Below are 14,826 nucleotides of genomic sequence, written 5' to 3'. Positions count from 1 at the left end.
AGTTCATATTACAACGTTAAGTTACTGCAGGGGCACAGACAGACATGCCTTACAAAGGCAACTAGGAACTTCAACAGTATACATGGAGACTGTGCTGTATGTCTGAATACATCCTTAAAACTATGGGTTTTCATAGTCCGTTGCCCATAGGTCGAGCAGATAGGTATTCTACCACGATAAGGTTAACAGTGTATGTGCAGTCACTGCCATAATAGAACATGAGAGGGTCATATTATTTTTGAACAATACAGTTTAGTGATCGTCACAATAACTAAAGCCCATTCCGGTGAGCCGTATGAACACAAACAACAGAAATCTGATGCAGGTTGAGCTGTGTAATTAGAAAACCATTCATCAGGCTGTGGGCGTTGCACAGGTTGGCTTGTCTCGAATGTTCCAGTGGAAAGCCCTACATCCAAATCCAAGTGATCACTCTGAATTTTTCGTTTTAGTGCTGGTATTATCTGAAGTGGGAAATAAGAAAGAAAGGGGTGGGTAGGGGTGTATTTTACAAAGGAGAGGGGATATACACTGCAGTGAAAAAGTATTTGCCCCCTTACACTTTTGAATCATCTGTCCATAGAACATTATTCTAAGAGTCTTGATCATCCATCTTCCAGGTGCTTTTTGCCAAACTTGAGTCAACTTTTTGGACGACATGGGTCCAATTATGCCTGGCAAAAACCAAACACTGCATTCCACCGTAAGAACCTCATACCAACGGCCAAGCATGGTAGTGTGATGGTTTGGGGATGCTTTGCTGCGTCAGGACCTGGATGACTTGCCTTAAAAGAAGGAATCATGAATTCTGTTCTGTATCAGATAATTCTAGAGGAGAATGTCAGGCCATCTGTCTGTGAGCTGAAGCTGAAGAGCAGCTGGGCCATGGGGCAAGACAATGATCCAAAACACACAATCAAGTCTACATGAAAATGGCTAAAAGCAATACATTTGAAGTTTTGGAATGACCTAGTCAAAGTCCAGACCTAATCCCAATTGAGATGTGGCAGGACTTTAAACAAGCAGTTCATGCTTGAAAACCCACATATGATGTCACTGAGTTACAGCAGTTCTGCATGGAAGAGTGGGCCAAAATTCCTCCACAGCGATGTGAGAAACTGATCAACAACTACAGGAAGCGTTTAGTTGGAGTCATTGCAGCTAAAGGTGGCACGACCAGTTATTGAGTGTAAAGGGGCAATTACATTGTTTATGAAATAAATATGTAATTGTTGTGTTATTTTTTCACTCAGATTCCCTTTATGTAATTTTAGGTTTTGGTTGTAGATCTGATAACATTCAGTATCAAAAATATGCAAAAGTAGGGTTAAATCAGAAAGGGAGAAAATACTTTTTCACGGCACTGTAGATATGCATCAGTGATTTGGTTTAGTCTTTTACAGGTCTCGCTGTCATATCCACAGGTAGACAGACATACATTGGTATTAGGGGGTCGAGTAGGGGAGGGGAGTAAAGTGGGGGCGTGACTATGTAGCTATGGACTGCATGATCTCATGGCAAAGGCATTGACAGAAGCCGTAGAACACACACAGAACTAGGGTGGAGGGCACCAGGCTGACCAGGATGACACCCAGGGTGAGCTGCTGGATCATCAGCAGGTAGATGCCCAGCGGCAGCGACGAGAAGAAGACCAGACACAGGACACCGATTAGGAAGCTGGGAAAGTTGCGCGAGGTCCAAGCGCTGCACTTCTGCAAGGGCATGTTGCAGGGCAGCGAGGCCAGGCTTGCGGGCCGGTACAGGCGCACCATATTGAGCATGCTCATGGAGTCCGATGACTGCGATTCGCCCGGCACCTCCATGATGGTGATGACCAGGCAGTCGGAGGAGCTATGCGACTGCTCACCGGTTGTGACGCAGTCACCCCCAGAATCACCACCACAGCCGTCCCCTCCACCTCCGCTCCCGTTCAGGCTGCTTGGGGTGAGCAGTACCTCCCCGCCAGGGGTGATGGAACCGCCACTCTTCCTGGCCCGGTCCTGATAGGTGAGGATGGCCAGAATGTTGCTGTCGTCCTGCAGCAGCCAGATCTCCTCGTAGGGCACGTGCGTCTCGTGGCGGCAGAAGGGGCAGCTGACGATGCTGGGGGACGAGTTCTCCACAATCTTCTTCAGGCATTTGGCGCAGACGCGGTGGAGGCAGCCCAGCACCTTGGGCTTGCGGGTGCGTGTGTCGTAGCGGTTATAGCAAATCTTGCACTCCAGCTCCTCCACGGTGTAGACCAGAGGCTGGCAGCACTGGTCCGTCTCCAAGTCCAACTTCTCCAACTTCTGGTTCATCCTGAGAGAGGCAAGGGAGGGCGGAATGCCCAGATTGCCAGGAATGCAGGTGCTGATGCAGCAGCGCTAGCCAGGAATGGTGAGTCTAAATGTTCCAAGGCGTCACCCTGCACTGATTCAACAGCAGCTGCCCGGTAAAGTTTTGTCCCTGATTCAAGATTTGTATTATTTTTTCTCAAGTGTGAAGATAGTGAATGTTATTTTTAGACTGTTATTTGTTATTGTCCACATTATAGCTCACAAGAAGTTGGGTAAGAATAATGATTTAAGACACCGATATGATGGCACAAATATACTTTTTTTTACACCTTTTCACAGTAAAAATACATTCACATATGGTATTACTTCGCAAATATTGACACCTACGTTGCACAGAGAACAATCAGGCCCTGATATATATTTTTGTCTGGTCCTGAATACCCTAAATAACTGAGTTCGTATAGTCACAGTTGAGCATGCTGATTGGTTTTACTTTCACAACGATGTACAGTATAGTGCTAAATTAGTGTTTGAGGGCATAGGATTGGGGAAGACAGGTTTGGACTGGTCCCTACCCTAACATAGTGCAGGCAGACTTCGGATCAGAGGGGTTCTTTTGCAGTTATCTACTGCTATCACACAATGCAATGCGCTCATGGTTACCCTGCACATACAATGTCTGTCTGCAGATTTGGTACAAATTCAGATCTGCAGAAGAGTTTCCAATGACAAAACCATTCCAACAATTTACTGAGAGAACCTACTGGTTTTGAAAGTTCCTGTGATGTGTAAAGTGCGTAAACAGAAAACATACACAAGTGGACAGGGAGCTGGAACCATTTTCAAATTTCCCTGTGCCACTATTGCCTCGATCGGAATATCCAAAATATGGAGGGATGAATTGGATTATATCCGTCAGGAAATCTTGTGTGAGTGGTCGTTGAACAATCAAGCTAGAGAGGGTTAGTGGTATTGCCAGTATTGGTATTCTCAGGACACTGGTACAGCAGCACGGTCACTCCTCTGTGGAAAGAACACAAAGGAATATTTGTCAGTGAACATTTGGGAAACAAAAACAAGTATAAAAACCACACAGTAGAGGCCTAGGACGATCTAGCGGTCTAAGCTGTTGCCTCCTGTGCACATACAGTACCAGTCAAAAGTTTGGACACGCCTACTCATTCCAGGGTTTTTTCTTTACTATTTACTATTTTCTACATTGTATAATAATAGTGAAGACATCAAAACTATGAAATAACATATGGAATCATGTAGTGACCAAAAAAGTGTTAAACTTCTTCGGGATCGGTGTCCCTTCCACGGGACGGTTGAGCTAACGTAGGCTAATGCGATTAGCATGAGGTTGTAAGTAACAAGAACATCTCCCAGGACATAGACATATCTGATACTGTCAGAAAGCTTAAATTCTTGTTAATCTAACTGCACTTTCCAATTTACAGTAGCTATTATGGTGAAAGAATACCATGCTATTGTTTGAGGAGAGTGCACAATTTTGAACATGAAAAGTTATTAATAAACAAATTAGGCACATTTGGGCAATCTTGATACAAAACATTGATCAGAAATGCAATGGTTCATTGGAGCAGTCTAAAACTTTGCACATAGACTGATGCCATCTAGTGGCCAAAATCGAAATTGCACCTGGGCTGGAATAATACATTATGTCCTTTCTCTTGCATTTCAAAGATGATGGTACAAAATAATTACAAAAGAACAGTTGGTTTTTTCTATGTATTATCTTTTACCAGATCTATCGTGTTATATTCTACTACATTCCTTTCACATTTCCATAAACTTCAAAGTGTTTCCTTTCAAATGGTACTAAGAATATGCATATCCTTGCTTCAGGGCCTGAGCTACAGGCAGTTAGATTTGGGTATGTCATTTTAGGCGAACATTTAAAAAAAAGGGGCTAATCCTTAAGAGTGCTTAAACAAATCAAAATATATTTTATATTTGATATTCTTCAAAGTAGCCACCTTTTGCCTTGATGACAGCTTTGCACAGTCTTGGCATTCTCTTAACCAGCTTCATGAGATAGTCACCTGGAATGCATTTCAATTAACAGGTGTGCCTTGTTAAAGTTAATTTGTGGAATTTCTTTCCTTCTTCATTTGTTTGAGCCAATCAGTTGTGTTGTGACAAGGTAGGGGTGGTGTACAGAAGATAGCCCTATATGGTAAAAGACCAAGTACATATTATGGCAAGAACAGCTCAAATAAGCAAAGAGAAATGACAGTCCATCATTACTTTAAGACATGAAGGTCAGTCAATGCGGAAAATTTCAAGAATTTTGAAAGTTTCTTCAAGTTCAGTTGCAAAAAAACATCAAGAGCTATGATGAAACTGGCTCTCATGAGGACCGCCACAGGAAAGGAAGACCCAGAGTTACCTATGTTGCAGAGGATAAGTTCATTAGAGTTACCAGCCTCAGAAATTGCAGCCCAAATAAATACTTCACTGAGTTCAAGTAACAGACACATCTCAACATCAACTGTTCAGAGGAGACTGAGTGAATCAGGGCTTCATGGTCGAATTGATGGAAAGAAACTCCTACTAAAGGACACCAATGAGAAGAAAAGACTTGCTTGGGCCAAGAAACACGAGCAATGTACAGTACATTAGACCGTTGGTAATCTGTCCTTTGGTCTGATGAGTCCAAACTGGGTGCGTTCCCAGTCATCAGCACTATCTGTGTCTGTATTGCCTCTATTCAAATGACTCTCTCCTAACACACACACACCAGTATGTTGCTGCTACTATTAGTATTTTTTGATCCTGCATATAACTACCTCATTGTCAGGTCTACTCCAGCTCTTCCCCTCCGGCGTTCAACGTCGCCGGTATACTAACCACCGGTCCTGGGATCCATCATGATACTCACCTGGACTCCATTACCTTCCTGATTACCTCCCCTATATCTGTTACTCAATTGGATTCCTTCCTCATTAAGTATTGTTCCTGTGTTCATGTGTAAACGCCACTGTTATGTTGTCTCGTTTCATGTTTGTTGTTTTATTAAACGTTTCATCTGCACCTGCTTCTCGACTCACAGCGTCTCCGATACAGAATACTGACTCAAACAATGGAAGCTGCAGGAAAACCGAAAATCTCTCAGACGGTCGACGAGCAGGGTTACCTTCTACGTCAACACCATGACCAGCAGGCACAACTGGGGACGGATATGGAAGAGGTTCTTCGCAGCTTGCAATGTTTCGAACACACCCGGGAGGTGTTGCCTTCAACTAACGGAGGATACTCTACAACCAGCCGATCCAGCGAGCCAGCACAACAGCCCATTCAGCAACCTGCTCAGGTCAGCGATGCCCGTTTGTCCCTCCCAGATAAATATGACAGTACCTCATCCAAATGCCATGGCTTCCTACTTCATGTGCTCCCTCTTCTTTACGCATCAGATGGGAGCTCCCACCACAGACAGGACCAAGGTTGCCACGGTTATTTCTCTGATGACTGGGCGGGCGTTGGAACGGGCTACGGCCGTATGGGAGAGAGGAGGAGCTAGAATCCTATGAAGGGTTCATGGCTCTATTTGAATGTATCTTCGATCATCCCCCGGAGGGCAGAGAGGGGGATGAGCATCTACTTCTATTACAGCAGGGGCACCAGACGGCTGCCGAGTATGCGCTCACCTTCCGGACAGTAGCAGCATCCAGTGGATGGAATGAGCTGGTGCTTCATACGCTATTCAGAAGAGGTCTGCACGAGGAGGTCCAGACAAAACTGGCCTGTCGAGACGACGACCTCACCTTGAAACAAACTCATTGCGATGGTCATCCGTCTGGATAACCCACTTCGTGAGTGTCGGTACTCGCATCACATCTCATCACTCTCATCTTATCAGCTAACCTTTAGCTCGGAAAGCTCTCGCCAGTTGGAACAACGTGACTCAAACCAGAGCATAACGGACCTATTCTTCTTATTTCCCCCCCCCCCCCCCCCCCATATCCCCAGATTCCTACCTCAAACTCTGAACATTTTCATCTGGATCTTCGCAACTAGCTAACCGCAATCCCGGGTGACTACTCCTGGCTAGCGTTTCCATCCTGGAGCAAGCACCAATTAGCCTGAAGCTAGCTCGGCCAGGGCTCCTGTGCTACCACCGAAGCCCACTCCTGGGCTACAATATCCGGACCCCTTCTACTGCCGGTACGGGGCACGGGACCCCGCCGATCCTCTACGACTGGAATACCGACATATTCTGCCCGAGGATTCCAACAGGCCCCTCAGGCGCGACGTCCGCTGAAGGCCTATTCTGCTAACCGGCATGCAAGCTATCTAGAGCAACTTGGAACCCTAGCCCCGGGCTGCCAACTGCTTGCTTGCTAACCGGCTAGCTTGCCAGCCCCGGTCTGCTAATTGCTAGCTTGTTTAGCCCCGGCCTACTAACTGTTAGCTTGTTAGCATCGGCCTGCTAACTGTCTGAATCACCGTGTCCCCAGTCAGGCTAACCAATCACTGGACCCATATGTTCACTTGGCTACGCATGCCTCGCTCTAATATCAATATGCCTCGTCCATTACTGTCCTGGTTAGTGATTACTGTCTTATTTCACTGTAGAGCCTCTAGCCCTGCTCAATATGCCTTAACCAACCATGTTGTTCCACCTCTTACATATGCGATGACATCACCTGGTTTAAACATCTCCAGAGACAATATCTCTCTCATCATTACTCAATGCCTAGGTTTACCTCCAATGTACTCACATCCTACCTTACCTTTATCTGTACACTATGCCTTGAATCTATGCTATCGTGCCCAGAAACCTGCTCCTTTTACTCTCTGTTCCAAACGTGCTAGACGGCCAGTTCGTATAGCCTTTAGCCGTACCCTTATCCTACTTCTCCTCTGTTCTTCTGGTGATGTGGAGGTTAATCCAGGTCCTGCGTTGCCTAGCTCCACTCCCACTCCCCAGATGCTCTCATTTGTTGACTTCTGTAACCGTAAAAGCCTTGGTTTCATTTATATTAACATTAGAAGCCTACTCCCTAAGTTTGTTTTACTCACTGCTTTAGCACACTCTGCCAACCCGGATGTCTTAGCCGTGTCTGAATCCTGGCTTAGGAAAACCACCAAAAACTGCAAAGATAGCCTGCAGAGTTCTGTATTACTATCCAAGTCTGTACCCAAACAATTCACGCTTCTACTTCTAAAAATTCACCTTTCCAGAAACAAGTCTCTCACTGTTGCCGCTGTTGCCGCTTGCTCTAGCAAGACCGCTTGCTAGAGCACCTCCTCCCAGCTGCCAACAGCTCTGAGGCTAGGAAATACTGTTACCACCGATAAATACACTATAATTGAGAATTTCAATAAGCATTTCTCTACGGCTGGCCATGCTTTCCACCTGGCTACCCCTACCCCGGTCAACTGCCCGGCACCCTCCACAGCAACCCGCCAAAGCCCCCACCATTTCTCCTTCACCCAAATCCAGATAGCTGATGTTCTGAAAGAGCTGCAAAATCTGGACCCACACATATTAGCCGGGCTAGACAATCTGGACCCTCTCTTTCTAAAATGATCTGCCGAAATTGTTGCAACCCCTATTACTTGCCTGTTCAACCTCTCTTTCATATCGTCTGAGATTCCCAAAGATTGGAAAGCTGCTGCGGTCATCCCCCTCTTCAAAGGGGGTGACACTCTAGACCCAAACTGCTAAAGACCTATATCTATCCTACCCTGTCTTTCTAAGCTCTTCGAAAGCCAAGTTAACAAACAGATTACCGACCATTTCGAATCCGCTATGCTCCGCTATGCAATCTGGTTTCAGAGCTGGTCATGGGTGCACCTCAGCCACGCTCAAGGTCCTAAACGACATCCTAATCGCCATCGATAAGAGACATTACTGTGCAGCCGTATTCATCGACCTGGCCAAGGCTTTCGACTCTGTCAATCACCACATTCTTATTGGCAGACTCGACAGCCTTGGTTTCTCAAATGATTGCCTCACCTGGTTTACCAACTACTTCTCTGATAGAGTTCAGTGTGTCAAATCGGAGGGCCTGTTGTCCGGACCTCTGGCAGTCTCTATGGGTGTGCCACAGGGTTCAATTCTTGGGCTGGCTCTTCTCTGTATACATCAATGATGTTGCTCTTGCTGCTGGTGATTCTCTGATCCACCTCTACGCAGACGACACCATTCTGTATACTTCTGGCCCCTCTTTGGACACTGTGTTAACTAACCTCCAGACAAGCTTCAATGCCATACAACTCTCCTTCCGTGGCCTCCAACATCTCTTAAACGCAGGTAAAACTAAGTGCATGCTATTCAATCGATCACTGCCCACACCTGCTCGCCCGTCCAGCATCACTACTCTGGACGGCTCTGACTTAGAATACGTGGACAACTACAAATACCTGGGTGTCTGGTTAGACTGTAAACTCTCCTTCCAGACTCACATTAAGCATCTCCAATCCAAAATTAAATCTAGAATCGGCTTCCTATATCGCAACAAAGCATCCTTCACTCATGCTGCCAAACATACCCTCGTAAAACTGACCATCCTACCGATCCTTGACTTCGGGGATGTCATTTATAAAATAGCCTCCAACACTCTACTCAACAAACTGGATGCAGTCTATCACAGTGCCATCCGTTTTGTCACCAAAGCCCCATACACTACCCACCATTGTGACCTGTATGCTCTCGTTTGTTGGCCCTCGCTTCATACTCGTCGCCAAACCCACTGGCTACAGGTTATCTACAAGTCTCTGCTAGGTAAAGCCCCGCCTTATCTCAGCTCACTGGTCACCATAGCAGCACCCATTCGTAGCATGCGCTCCAGCAGGTATATCTCACTGGTCACCCCCAAAGCCAATTCCTCCTTTGGCTGCCTTTCCTTCCAGTTCTCTGCTGCCATTGACTGGAACGAACTGCAAAAATCTCTGAAGCTGAAGACTCATATCTCCCTCACTAGCTTTAAGCACCAGCTGTCAGAGCAGCTCACAGATCACTGCACCTGTACATAGCTCATCTGTAAACAGCCCATCTATCTATCTACCTCATCCCCATACTGTATTTATTTATTTATTTATCTTGCTCCATTCATCTTCGGAACATCTACCATTCCAGTGTTTAATTGCTATATTGTAATTACTTCGCCACCATGGCCTATTTATTGCCTTAACTTACCTCATTTGCACTCACTGTATATAGACTTTTTGTTTTCTTTTGTTCTACTGTATTATTGACTGTATGTTTTGTTTATCCATGTGTAACTCTGTGTTGTTGTATATGTCGAATTGCTACGCTTTATCTTGGCCAGGTCGCAGTTGCAAATGAGAACTTGTTCTCAACTAGCCTACCTGGTTAAATAAAAGTGAAATAAAAAAAAATAATAATAATAATTGCTCCCTCCCTCAGCGAACACTCGGGATCTGAGCCTGAACCCTTGGAGGTAGGGGTCACACGCCTCCCCGCGGCAGAGCACAGCAGACGGATACAGGTGGGGCTCTGTCTGCACTGTGGGCAAGGAGGGCACAAGCTCCAGCTTGTTCCGGGATCCACAAGAGCAGAGGGACGGTCACGTGATCTTCCACCCCCTGGGGCAGCAGTGAGTATTCCATCTTCATCACTTTCTGCTAGGCTAATTTTGGTGTCCATCACACTAATTGACTGTCCCTCATGTACTGTGTCTACAGCATTAGTGGATTCCAGGGAGATGCGGCTAACTTTATTGACCAGACCCTTGCCTCCTCTCTTAATATCATCTCATACACGCTCTCCTCTCCTTTTCTGGTTCAAGCCCTCAATAGTCGACCATTAAGATCTGGAACCATCACACACATTACCCAACCACTCACCCTCACCGTGGAGTCCATTCATCACGAGAACATCCCCTTCTGCATTACCAGTGAACCAGTTCACAAGATCATCCTTAGCCTCCCTTGGCTTCAACGCCATAACCCTACCATCTTATGGTCGAGGATGAGAATCACAGACTGATCACCCGAATGCCGGAGCACCTGCTTCCCTGTCCCCTGTGGTTCCACGTCGGTTGAGAGTCCTGTGGTTGCCCTGCAGCCCAACATCCTGGAGGTATACCAAGACCTGCGGGAGGTATTCTCAAAGACCTGCGCCACCTGTCTTCCTCCTCATTGCCCCTGGGACTGTGCCATCGACCTGCTTGCAGGTTCAGCACCTCCGTGCAGACACCTCTACCCTCTGTCAGTGGCTGAGACCCAGGCCATGGAGGATTACATCCAAGAGGGGCTCAAACAAGGTTTCATCCACACAACCACTTCTCCTGCGTCGGCTGGTTTCTTCTTCGTGTCCATGCATTGACTACAGTGGACTCAATGAGATTACCACAACGTATCGGTACCCTCTCGGGTTGGTGTCAGCAGCCATCGGACAGCTCCGCGGGACCCGGTTTATTACCAAACTGGGCCTGTGGAGTGCTCACAATCCCATCCGTATCCGGAAGGGGGATGAGTGGAAGACTGCGTTTAGCACGATGTGTGGTCACTACGAGTACTTGGTGATGCCATTTGGCTTAGCCAATGCTCCGTCAGTGTTCCAGGCATTCATTAACAAGGTGTTCAGGGACATGCTTGGACTCTAGCTGGTTATGTATATCAAAGACATCTTGATCTACTCAGCTACCCTGGAGGATCACATCACTCACGTTCGAGCAGTCCTGGAACGCCTCATGACTAACCACCTGTAGGTCAAGGCTGAGAAGTGCCAATTTCATCAGAGGGCTGTCTCCATCTTAGGCTAATCAGCACACAGGAAATGAGGATGGACGACAAGAAGGTAGATGCGGTCAGGTCATGGCCAGTCCCAACCTCCATGAAGGGGTTACAATGGTTTTTTGCGTTTGCCAACTTCTACCGCCATTTCATCAGGAACTTCAGCTCTGTCGCCAGTCCTCTCACCTCTCTCCTTAACCTCTCTAGGGTATGGGGCAGTATTTGCACGTCCGGATAAAAAACGTACCCGATTTAATCTGGTTATTACTACTGCCCAGAAACTAGAATATGCATATAATTATTGGCTTTGGATAGAAAACACCCTAAAATTTCTAAAACTGTTTGAATGGTGTCTGTGAGTATAACAGAACTCATATGGCAGGCAAAAACCTGAGAAGATTCCTTACAGGAAGTGGCCTCTGACCATTTCTTAGGCTTCTACACTCTCTTTATTGAAAACTGAGGATCTCTGCTGTAACGTGACACTTCCTACCGCTCCCATAGGCTCTCAGAAGGCGGCAAACCGGTGAATGATGCCTTTGGAGCCCCTGGCTGAAAAACAGTAGCGCATTTGGATAGTGGTCGATCAGAGAACAATGAGACTGAGGCGCGTGCACGAGGCGACACCATGTTTTTATTTTTTCATCTTTGAACTAAAACAGGGTTTCCCGGTCGGAATATTATCGTTTTTTTACGAGAAAAATCCATAAAAATTGATTTTAAACAGCGGTTGACATGCTTCGAAGTACGTTAATGGAATATTTAGATTTTTTTTGTCACGAAACGCGTCGGGCGCGTCACCCTTCTTTACCCTTCGGATAGTGTCTTGAACGCACGAACAAAACAGAGGATATTTGAACATAACTATGGATTATTTTGAACCAAACCAACATTTGTTATTGAAGTAGAAGTCCTGGGAGTGCATTCTGACGAAGAACAGCAAAGGTAATCAAATTTTTCTAATATTAAATCGGAGTTTGGTGAGGGCCAAACTTGGTGGGTGTCAAATTAGCTAGCCGTGATGGCTGGGCTATCTACTCAGAACATTGCAAAATGTGCTTTTGCCGAAAAGCTATTTTAAAATCGGACATAGCGATTGCATAAAGGAGTTCTGTATCTATAATTCTTAAAATAATTTTTTTTTTTTTGTGAACGTTTATCGTGAGTAATTTAGTAAATTCACCGGAAGTTTGCGGTGGGTATGCTAGTTCTGAACGTCACATGCTAATGTAAAAAGCTGGTTTTTGATATAAATATGAACTTGATTGAACAAAACATGCATGTATTGTATAACATAATGTCCTAGGATTGTCATCTGATGAAGATCATCAAAGGTTAGTGCTGCATTTAGCTGTGGTTTGGGTTTATGTGACATTATATGCTAGCTTGAAAAATGGGTGTCTGATTATTTCTGGCTGGGTACTCTGCTGACATAATCTAATGTTTTGCTTTCGTTGTAAAGCCTTTTTGAAATCGGACAGTGTGGTTAGATTAACGAGAGTCTTGTCTTTAAAATGGTGTAAAATAGTCATATGTTTGAGAAATTGAAGTAATAGCATTTCTAAGGTATTTGAATAACGCGCCACGGGATTTCACTGGCTGTTGAGTAGGTGGGACGATTTCGTCCCACATACCCTAGAGAGGTTAAGTGAGGCCCCCGTAGGTTGGTGTGGAGTCCAGCAGCCGACGAGGCCTTCTGTCTACTCAAGGGATGTTTCATCTCCGCCCCATTGCTCAAACATCCAGATCCCACAATATCCTTTGTGGTGGAGGTGGACACTTCAGAGGTAGGCATGTGGGCAGTTCTGTCTCAACGACAGGGTAATCCATAGAAGTTGTACCCGTGTGCTTTTTACTCTAAGAAACTGTCCCCTGCAGAGAGGAATTATGACGTCGGTGATCGTGAGCGCCTGGCGGTGAAGTTGGCAATAGAGGAGTGGAGACACTGGCTGGAGGGCGCCGAGGAACCATTTGTCATTCTCACCGACCATCAGAACCTGGAGGACATACGGACAGCGAGAAGGCTGAATCCACACCATGCAAGGTGGGCCCTTTTCTTCACAAAGTTTGATTCACACTGACCTATCACCCAGGTTCAAAGAACACCAAGGCCGATGCCCTGTCCCGCCTCTACGATTCGGGAGAGGGTCCTGTCCAGAAGGTGCCTATAATCCCATCCTCTAGAGTTGTAGCTCCTGTGTTCTGGGATGTAGATGTGGACATGGTAAACCAGGCTCTGGAGAGGGAGCCCGCATCCAACTGTCCTCCCGAGCGCATTTACATTCCTACAGGGATAAGGGTCCGGCTGCTGACCTGGGCACACACAGCTGTTGTCACTGGACATCCATGTATTTCTTGCACTACCCAATCCATCTCTGGGAAATACTGGTGGCCACCTTAGCAGAGGATGTCACTCACTACGTCAACTCCTGTTCCGTCCGTGCCCAAACCAAATCCCCCCGGAACGCTCCAGCAGGAAAGCTCTTTCCCATTCCTGCGCCTCAGCGTCCCTGGTCCCATCTATCCATTGACTTTGTTACTGATCTCCCCTCCTCTAATGGTTTCACCACCATTTTGGTGGTTGTGGATAGATTTTCAAAATCCTGTCGTTTAATCGCTCTTACTGGTCTCCCTACTGCTCTCCAGGTCACTGAGGCACTCTTCCAGCAGGTCTTCCAGCATTATGGCCTTCCCGGAGGACATTTTCTCTGACCGTGGCCCCTAATTCACATCACGGATATGGAAAGCCTTTATGGAGAAGCTCTGTATCACGGTCAGCCTCACTTCCGGGTACCGACTTCAGTCCAACGGGCAGGTGGTGAGGATAAACCTGGAGCTGGGGAGGTTCCTGAGGAGTCACTGTCAGGACTGGTAGGGAGAGTGGGCATGATTCCTTCCAAGGGCAGAGTACACCCAGAACTCGCTACGTCATTCCTCCACTGGGTTGACCCCCTTGCAGTGTGTTCTGGGCCCTGGCTCCATGGACCCTGGGCCAGACCGACACTACTGCGGTTGATGAGTGGTTCCGGCAAGCAGAATAAGTGTGGAGCGATGGTCACGTGAGAATCCAGTGCGCTGTCCACCATCAAAAGGAGCAGGCAGAACGCCACTGCAGTGCGACCCCTGTGTTCCACCCTGGGGATCGTGTCTGGCTTTCTACCAGGAACCTGGAACCCTGCAAGAAACTGAGCCCCCGGTTTGTGGGGTCATTCAAGGTTCTCCGGAGGGTCAACGTGGTGACTACCGTATCTCACCTTCTTTTCATGTCTCCCTTCTCAGGCCGGTGGTTCCTGGTCCCCTAGCTGATGCTGTCCCCCACGACACCCCTCCACACCCCGGGACATCGAGGGGAGTCCGGCATATGCCGTCAGATCCCGACTGGACTCCCGGCGTCATGTAGGGCGGGTCCATTACCTGGTGGACTGGGAGGGGTTTCGCCTAGAGGAGCGGTGTTGTGTTCCAGTGGAGGACATTCTGGATCCCAAAATTATCCATGATTTTTACCTTCGCCGCACAGACCGGGCCGCTCCTCATCCTTGGGGTTGTCCCTCTGGCTGGTGTCATCCTGCGGCAGGAGCCGCACGTCGGGGGGGTACTGTCACGTCTGCTCCTGCTCCTCCCCTCCGGCGTTTGATATCGCCGGTATACTAACCACCGGTCCTGGGATCCATCATTACGCACACATGGCATCCATCATTACGCGCACCTGCAGATCATCATGATACTCAACTGGGTTAGAAACGGGTTAGAAAGGATGCACCTGAAAGGGTACACACAGTTTTGGCTGCACATATGTAAAATCTCTTGATAAGAAATC

General features: G+C 47.0%; 1 protein-coding gene across 2 annotated transcripts in view; it reads right to left on the bottom strand.

Moving 5' to 3' along the window:
- Positions 1-1,183: 1,183 nt before the first annotated feature.
- Positions 1,184-14,826, bottom strand: part of LOC115208370 (E3 ubiquitin-protein ligase RNF182) — a 72,299-nt gene continuing 58,656 nt past the window's right edge. For both annotated transcript variants that reach the window (XM_029776378.1, XM_029776377.1), the window contains exon 2: positions 1,184-3,302. In XM_029776378.1, coding sequence (XP_029632238.1) covers positions 1,488-2,300 — 813 coding nt within the window. In that variant the 5' untranslated portion in view covers positions 2,301-3,302 and the 3' untranslated portion in view covers positions 1,184-1,487. The remainder of the gene's footprint in view (positions 3,303-14,826) is intronic.

The sequence above is a fragment of the Salmo trutta genome, chromosome 14 (genome assembly GCF_901001165.1).
Source record: "Salmo trutta chromosome 14, fSalTru1.1, whole genome shotgun sequence".
NCBI lineage: Eukaryota > Metazoa > Chordata > Actinopteri > Salmoniformes > Salmonidae > Salmo > Salmo trutta.
The sequence above is the reverse complement of the archived record's forward strand: the minus strand, read 5'-3'. Positions and strand labels throughout refer to the sequence as shown.